Here is a 9,357-nt window from a genome sequence, read left to right as displayed (position 1 = left end):
AAAAGGGGTTTTCAGTATCTTATGCGTTACCTTAGTATCCCCAAGAACCCAACTATGAGTGTTCAAATCTAAAGGGTGTTTGGTAGGTATTGAAATTAGATTTTTCTAGTAGATTGTGATAGAAGTTTTTGAAATGTGTGGTTGAAAAGTTGTGAGGTCCATGAAAGATGTGGTTAATATTGATTTTCTAACTTTGACTTAGATTAAAATCCGAACCAAACAAGCCCCTAATGTGAAAAAACAGGGTCATAATCTAATATTGGTGACAAATGTACAGAGGATACGACATTATCATGGAGAAGAAGGACAAGTAGAGAAGCGATCCTAACTTGTGGAAGTGGCAATGCAACAAAGACATCTATTATAAAATAACTGGAAAGATAATTGCGAGCAATCTTTTTTGGATCATCAACTAAATCTCCAGCTCCCACCACTCTAGATTCGGGAGCAACATAAGCCAGCCTGAACTGCAATGAGAATGGGATACCCGGTCAAGATTGTACAGTGATCAACCAAGATTATTGGCAAAATAACTATAACTATACACAAATAAGGAGGATCTATTTTTTCCAGAATCATACATCATACTGATAATTATTTGTAAATGCAGATTTATAGATTATATGTACAATAATTATTATCCATCTCTTTATCTTTTTTAATAGATGGCCCCGCATATATATTTCTTCACATTGATCCAAACACAGATAAAACAGGAGAGTTGCGCTTCTACTAAATACATTCATAATATGTCTATAATATAAAAGGTCCACAAAAATTATCTCGCCAATGAATATGAATTTAAGAGTAACATCTTATTCTTGTTTACTCACTGACCACGATTAATTACAAAAATAACAACATTAGAAGGCTTTTGAACAAACAAGGGGGAATGGTTACCTGAAGAAGGATGTGAATTACGTAAATGAAGTCAGTCAAGCTCCTCAAAACCACAACTGTTGTTGTCATGGGCCAGTTTAGAACTATGCATTTGTTATCCTGATCCAAAATGGTAACACATAAATATGATATAAACTAGCTCATATATGCACTTTTATAATAACACGTCAAAAGGAATGGGCACAAAGAAATGAAGTTTATGAAAGGCATGCAATGTGGTCAGGAATGCAAATACATAACATATAATAAACAACCAACTTTTAGAACTACACCTGAATCACTGACAGCAGAAAGAAGAATAGTGGGTCTAAAAATATTGCAAATAAGCAAGAAATTACGAAGAACTTGTTCCACTGCTGAACAATTTTTGCATGAGGATTCATGACTCCTGGAATAAAACGGCGCACAAAAGAACAAATTCTCTTAGCCCAACCTTTAGCATCTCCATAAAGCACATTGTGGACCTGAAACAGGAGCAAGAAAACCAAAAAGCATGAGCGCATCTCCCAAGTTTCCATTATAAGTATTACTTGTTTTGAGCATAATCTGTTAAGTTATTTGCACTAGACAAGTAAATAAGAAGAGATAACTGCCTACTGGATGAGATTTTTTCAATACAAGAAATATATGCAATAAATTGCAGTTCCCCCCATCACTAAAAACATTTTTCTCCAATCCAAAAATATATGCCTGAACTCTTTAGCAGTGTGAGTTTAATACCTTAGCGTCAAACACATCTGATGTTCTTGAAATCTTCTGCTGCCCCTTAAAATTGTAACTGCTTGGGCATACCGTGCAATATGGGTCATTGCACATTCCAAGTTGCCCGGACCTCAAAAGATGTTCATTTCTTCCTGCATAGTTGTCATCTGGCCAAACATTATGCACCATCCCATCAAGTGAAGGATATCTTTCAAAGTTGGACTCAGTGGCTTTGCGCCTTAATGCACCTTGGTTAGGCTGCAAGTTGCCTACATGTTTATTGCTAACATATAAAGGGCCGCTCAATTGCTTAAATGAAGTTTGCCTTCCATTTCTTAATGGACCAGTGAATCCTACAAGATTGTTCCCTTGTTCGGAGTAGTCCATGGAATTCGTAGGGAGAGACATTGATGCACTTCTAGTCCTGGATGAAATCCAGATTGGAGTTTTATTGCGCTCATTGGATAGCAACTGTGCCGCTGATAACATAGGCACCTCATCTTTTTCCGAAGCATCCATGTTTATATTATATATCTGCAGAGAAGATGTTTAACATTTTATTGAAGATATACACCAGTGGTTAAAGGTTGAGAATTAGTGCCAATCAAAGTACATGACGATAAAGTAACCCACTCTCAAGTTTGAGAAAGTTACTCTTTGCACATAAGCACCCATTCTCAATTCTAATCAAAGAAACAAAGTTGGAATTTATAGAGAAATTTTTTGTAATTTCCGTCAACCAAATACTTGCAAAAAACTAGATGTCAAGGAGTGTTCACAACAATAAACTCGTCCATTCTACCAAGATTTAATTCCTATTGAAGGATCATATTATTCTATTCCCACATCTAAGTAAATAAGATTAATTGTTGGTCATTATCACTAAAATCTTGACTAGCTCATATCTTTCTAGGACACAAATCTACCTACTGTTCAAGTTAACAGGATCAACAGCCAACTTATGCAAGGACCTGTATTTGAGGGTGGCCTATTTGATAAGGGATGCTTCGAAGCCAAACAAATAGTACTTCAGGTCAATTCTCGGCTGATATCGGCTATAGCTTTTAAATAAAGGTCGTTGCATCTCCCCGGTCTTCTCTAATTTAACCACCAGACAGTTTGAAATAAGCCTTAATCACATGGTACTGTTAAATAAGGATGATTACTATTTACTAACTATTGACTTTTTGAACATTTCATACTATCATGTTAACTTATTTTCCCCAAAAAAATTCCCATCTTTACACCACGAATATTATATATGTACGTATCAAAACCAGCATTCATTAATAGCTAAAGCAATCAAAGTCACCACCATAAAGAAAGCTTAATTAAATTACTTAAGAAGAAAAATAAAACTCCAACAAGAAATGGAACTCAAACCGCTTCAACGCCCATTAGGAACAGCCCATCTTGCTATGATCATAAGGAGAGAAAAACATATAACAGTCAAACTGACGAAACCGGGTTTCTCAAAGCTCAGGAAAAATCGAAAACACTGTCATAAAAACCCAGCATCGGTAGACTTCAAAGCTTGAATCAAAACTAGGGAACACAGGAAATTGGTGTATACTATGCTATGAGTTGTAAATTTGGCGATGACTTGACAAATACGACCGATGACTTTCCAAGTTGCAACTTGGAACAAAAGGACAATAATTTCATCCTTCCATTCTTTCTTTCTTTCTTTCTTTCTTTTTCTTTTTTTTTTTTTCCTCGTAATGTGAACAAGTAAACTTCTATTAGTTATTTGAGATCAAGAAAATCTTTTAATAAATATGTCAATAAGTAACTGTTATTTATTGTTTAATTAAATAAGCCATAAAAAACAGTAAAGTGGTTAGAAGTGTGGTTCTTTGCTCCTTATCTTTTGGATTGATTAACGAGTTTATTGTCCTTTAAATGCCGGATGTCAAGTAGTTTTGCTCCTTTCTTCCTTTCAAGCTCATGTTTGTCATCCATTAAAAGAATTTTTTTTTTTCCAAAAAATGAGTTTTTAAATAGTGATATTTTTTAAGAATGCATAATTAAAAAATAAAATACTTTGAATTTACGTGTAAAATATTTTATTGTGGGAATTTTGAATTTGCATGGACTAAATTTGTACCTCATCCATTTAGAGAGATTGGTCAAGTTGGGCAAATGAAGGTTGAATTTTCTAGTATTGAGTTGAAAATCTTTTAAGTGAAAGAAAAAAGACATTACTTGTTAGATCAAACTTAAATTGTCCAATTTATGGACGATAATATAGAAAACTCTATACTCAAGGAGAGCTAGAGAGAAATGAACAATGGATTTTTGAGTACGCGGAGGATATCATTGCCTATAAGCTTATAAATGGGGGAATGTACAAGGGGTCAATCAATCTTGAGAGAAGGTGGACTCAAGTCGCTCATTTTTTTATTTGGTAAAATCAGATAATCCAATTTGGATTTTCTTCTAAATTTGATGCAATTAGATCACTCAATTTTGAAATACTTTAAAATTTGATCATTTTTGTCCACGATGCAGAAAAATACACTTCACCTATCTTAGAAAACACTTTTTACAAAAAACATACGAGTTAAAAGCACATTTGCTATATGTTGATAATACACCCACTAGTTCAACAAATTAGTCAGCTAAAGTAAGAACAATGAGCAAATTGATGGGGTAAAAGATTTCATTATATTAAATTTACAAGTGGGTAATCTAGATACAACTTATATAGGTAGGTGACCATCAAATATGGGAAGAATACATAGCATGTTTGGTAGATTTTTTAATCCAATTAACATTAATTTTTTAACCGTTATTTCATTATTCCAACCGTCATTTTGTAATTCTTCTCTCATATATAGGACCAACTTTATCTCTAACGATCAAAAAATCAATTAACAAAATCTCTACCATACAAGCACATAATTTCAATAGTTTAATTATACTATTTCACATTGAACTAACTTATAAAAATATTTCAAAAATCATGTTATGAATTACAATAATATTAGAAATCCAATTCAACAGTAATATCTCTCTACACAAATACCCGAATCCGCCTTTCACCATAGCATTACCAGGATACAGCCATGGCTAGGATAACCACACCATCAATACCCACGGGGCAGTCTTCTAAACGATCGGACTATTGATCCTATTTTCCACAATGACCTCTTCTATTTGAAATACTGTTTTACCCTTACTTTTATAATTTGCAAGATGTATCCTGTATCTTTCGGGACTTATTAATTAGGACATATATCTATATTTTTCAATCTTTCAAACACCTCTAAATATTCTTTGTATCTTGATAATTTTTCAAAGATCTTAGGGTGATCTTCCTTAGTTATGTATCCTCGAACTAATCCTTCTGAGACTTCTTCTTGTATATCTCTATGTTTAGCTATAATATCTTCTACCTTTCTTATTTCTCTGCTAGTTCTTACAGAATCAAATCTTATATTATGCTTACAAAAATAATCTATATCTTGGTATATTTCTTCAATTTTTTCTTTGCCAACAGGAAATATATCTTCAGACTTTTCAGCTAATTTAAATAAAAACGAAATATCTTTCTCATCTAAGTATAATTTGAGATTATCATTAGAAGTGGATGTGGATGCTTGTGAATTGTTCATCAGAATTTATCAAAGCATAAGTATGTAAAAGCAAGTAAATAACTTACAGTAATCAAATGGAAGTAAACATGCTTTCCCTCCAGTATGCTCTTATAGATGCGTTGCATGTACTTAATCAATCTTCTGAATCAAGTAAAGATTTAAAATATTTTTTGAAATCATTTGAGTCCACAACTGCTTTCGCAAAAGGCTTTTCAATTAAGGTTGCATTTCTCATTCTAGAGAACTAGCCGTGTTTCCACAAACGCTATCTTACAATATCCAGAGTCTCTGTTTTCACCTCTATCCAAACTTTTTTCAGAATCAAATTCTTACTTGGAACGAAATTTTAAAAGATAACTCACACTCAAGGTGCTACAATTTTGTTAGAAAACTGCCTTTTTCCCCTAAATCATTCATCAAAGATGGGTACTTTGGTATGGATAACATCCATTCAAAATCAATGTTTTGAAAATCTTTTAAAATTTCTATCTGTACTGTCGAGGAATCATGAGAAATTTAACGAAATCCTTTTATGAAAACTTTATTGAACATAACAAATTTTACTTTGATATTCATAAACTGAAATAGTACATGCTTACAATCTATATTTACGTACCTTTGGTACTCCCCTTATAAAGTTTAGAACTCCATAAGTGATTACCTTATTACAAGTTTTGCTATCTTCAAACTATCTAATATTTTTCTGAATACAAGTGGTGTATACAGATTACAAAAGATATATATCTAAGATGTGTTTCTTCAGAGTGTTTAAGAGATAAGTTGTTTCGAGATATCTTCCTTCTCCCTTCTTGCCTCCTTTTATAGAGGTTTTTGAGAATCTTATCTTGACAGGTGTCTCCCGCTTTCTTTTGGTGGATAGCTGAGTAGTCTTATTTCCACCGATTTCTCCATTATCTTCTTGTTAGGTGGACCTCTCCTTTTGAAATTATTTGCATTATCTTTGAATTTGTCTTCCACTTTTGACAACTGGTGGGTTAGTGGTCATAATTATGGAGATTTTCTTACACTATTTTCTGTCTTTTAGCAGCCACAGTTTTTCTTTAATAAATTTCTTTATTAAAGTAGTGATAATGGGCTACTTTTGTCACTATCACTTTTCTATCTTTGAATCAAAGAATTCTGCAGGGAATTCTTCACTATTGAGAGATGCTTGACTCATATCTTCCACTACGCAGTACTCACAATGGTGATCACTGTAGTTCCATAGTAGTTTGCATAGTTCTTTAGCCATATCTTCTGATCCATGTACTTGGTTGGAGATAATTGCAGATAATAAATGGTCAAGATAACAAATATATTCTTCCTTTGTAGCCATCCTTGCATTAGAGTAGATAATACGGTCCTCAGATGGATAAACCCATATTTTTTCTTTTACAGTAATTATCTGAGTTACGTGTTCAAATATTTCTTTGTGCCTTTTTACTCTTCTGTAAGGCATTATATTTAAAATATCTTGATATCCATTTTTAACAACCTTTTGACTGGTTGGTAAAAAATATTGGTTTGTAAATCCCATTTCGATTACATGGAACGATGAATGCATATATTCAAAAACGTGATCCCATTCCATAGTTGTTGAATGGAATCTGATGTATATATTTGTTGTCTTGACGACTTCAGTATATCTTTTAACAGCTTTCCTGATATTAACTGGAAGCTGGGCTATTTTTTTGAGATTTTTGTTGGAATATATACAGAGTATATTTCCTATATCAAAGCAGTTTCGTACCCAGTTGGATGGTGCTCCTGAATAGAAGTTTATCTTGTTGTATTTTGCATAGTGGAGAGTTTTCATCCACTTTCCTATCTCCAGATATCAATCTGATAGAACATTAAAAATAACAATAAAGAACATCACTTCTTCATGGTTATCTTTTCTGGGAATTTTTGCTTCATGGCATATCTTGACAATATCTTTTGGATATATTCTTTCAATTGAAAGTTTAGATTGAGTTTGGCCTTGTGAAGAGCTACCTTCGCTTTTGATATCTTGAATGTTTTTCCTAGTGGGAATTTTTATATCTTCATTACCAGTAATACGCTTAAGTATTCCCTGTGAAGGGGTTCCTATTACCTTCTTCTCTTTCTCTTTATCCTCGGGGAGAGCGCTAGTATTCACAAGTCCCTACGAAGGGATACTAGACTTGGTACAAGTTACTTCTACCTCAAGGGCTATATTTTTGCCTCGAAGGCTATCTTGGATATTTTGAATTTGTGTTTCCAAATAGGAAACTTTTATCTCAAGTATTTGGACTTTCGTCCCTAGTTATTCTAGCTTCATCCCTACTAAGATAATCAGGAAGAAAGTTAGTTTTACCTTTTATGTATTCAATCTCAAATTTGAAATATGAAAACCAAATTTGTATTCTAATAATATATCTATTGGTAATAGATGGATCAACATTATTTTTCAAAAAAGGTTTTAACTTGAGTATTATCAGTTCTAATCAATAACTTCTTTGGTAATAAATAATCTTCACATTTTTTAACTCCCATTTTTACAGCAATGAGTTTTTTTCTATTCATCTCATATCTTGTTTCAACTTCTTTAAATGTTCCTGATGTATATCCTGCAAGTATCTCAGGACAAGAACAATCCTTTTCACATTTATATTCTTTCTGATTCTTTTTCACCTTTAATACTGCTCCCCAGAACTTATCTGAAGCATCAGTTTCAAGGATAAAGAAATCTTCATCTTGTGGAATTATAAGTTTGGGCAATACCTTTAATTCTTCGTTTACCTTCCTTATATTTTCACAATCTTTTTCTTCCCAAGAACACATAATATTTTTTTTTATTTTGGAAGAAAATAATTTTTTAATTTGGCACAATTTTCAATGAATCTTTCAGCATAATTCAATATACCGAGGAAGCTTTGTAATTGTTTTTTATCTTTGATTTATTCAGGAAATTTTTGAAATTTTTCTCCAATATGAGATTGCAATTGCAATTCTCCTTCTTTTATAATTAATCCTAAAAATTCTATTTCTATTTTAGCCATCTCAGCTTTCTTTTGAGAAGGTATAATATCACGTTTCTTCATAATATAACAAAATTTCTCAAGATGTTCAATATGTTCATCAATGTTATTTGAATAAATAAGTAAACCATTTACATATGCAATACAAAAATGAGTAATTGGTTTGATTACCTTATCCATTCTTTTTTGGAATATCTGTGGTGCATTTTTCAACTCAAATGGCATTACATTCCATTCGTATTGTCCTAAAGGATTGGGGGTACTAAATGCAGTTAATGGTTTAATTTCTTCTGTAAGTATAATTTGCCAAAACCCTGACTTACAATCAAATTTTGAAAATATCTTTTTATTTTGTACTTACTTAATAAGGGTGTCCTTGTTAGGCAAGTAATATCCATCAAATTTGGTAACTTCATTTAGCTTTTTATAATTTATCACCATCCTGACTTTTCCTCTTTTTATCTCGCTATGTTTTCTAACCATAAAGGCTGGACTGCTATGTGGACTTTTACTAGGCCTAATTAATTTGGCTTCTAGCAATTCTTTTATCTGTTCTTTAAATTCCTTTTGGTTATCTACACTATATTTCATGGGTTTGACTCTAACAATAGTGTCTGGATTGGTTAATTCTATTTTTGCTTTTACTTTATCTGTATTCCATTTTTCTAATGGATTTTCAGAATATGTTTTAGAAATTTTTTTTTTCAATTGCTCTAACCTATTTTCTGTTGTCATTTTTAAGATTGTAACTGGTTTAAATTTTTCTGTACTCCAACATCCACCACGCTGGGTTGAGGAACTCTAATGGTTTATGTCTGTGTATATTATGGTAACAGCTTTATTTATTTTTTATGTAAATATTTTGTGTGCACAAGGAGTTGTGAACATATATTTATCAATATATTGTGTAAATGGTGCATATTTTAATAGGAAATTTTGTCCTAATAAAATATCACATCCAATTGTGGCTAACATATATATTGTATCAGCAAATACTTCTCTAAAGGAAATTAGAAAAGGTACTTGCGTAGCATATTTTCAATTTATTACCTTATTTCCACCTGCTGTTGTAACAGTGGCTATCTTCTTTGAATTGTATTTTCAGTATTCAGATGGTAGTACATTTGGTAAGTATAAGCTTATTGTACTTCCTG

At 32.2% G+C, this 9,357-nt stretch overlaps 1 protein-coding gene across 3 annotated transcripts in view; it reads right to left on the bottom strand.

Moving 5' to 3' along the window:
• LOC111367029 (probable cyclic nucleotide-gated ion channel 20, chloroplastic) overlaps nucleotides 1-3,307 on the bottom strand; it is an 18,595-nt gene extending 15,288 nt beyond the window's left edge. The window contains exons 1-5 of one of the 3 annotated variants that reach the window (XM_022987705.1): nucleotides 2,986-3,307; nucleotides 1,621-2,136; nucleotides 1,173-1,364; nucleotides 901-999; nucleotides 330-467 (exon numbers count right to left, since the gene is read on the bottom strand). In XM_022987705.1, the coding sequence (XP_022843473.1) occupies nucleotides 330-467; nucleotides 901-999; nucleotides 1,173-1,364; nucleotides 1,621-2,136; nucleotides 2,986-3,000 (960 nt within the window). In that variant the 5' untranslated portion in view covers nucleotides 3,001-3,307. The remainder of the gene's footprint in view (nucleotides 1-329; nucleotides 468-900; nucleotides 1,000-1,172; nucleotides 1,365-1,620; nucleotides 2,137-2,985) is intronic. The other 2 variants (XM_022987707.1, XM_022987706.1) reach the window with 2 other exon arrangements.
• Between the last annotated feature and the right edge of the window lie 6,050 nt (nucleotides 3,308-9,357).

The sequence above is a fragment of the Olea europaea genome, chromosome 18 (assembly GCF_002742605.1).
Source record: "Olea europaea var. sylvestris chromosome 18, O_europaea_v1, whole genome shotgun sequence".
NCBI lineage: Eukaryota > Viridiplantae > Streptophyta > Magnoliopsida > Lamiales > Oleaceae > Olea > Olea europaea.
Note: the sequence above shows the minus strand (reverse complement) of the source record. Positions and strands in the feature narration are given on the sequence as shown.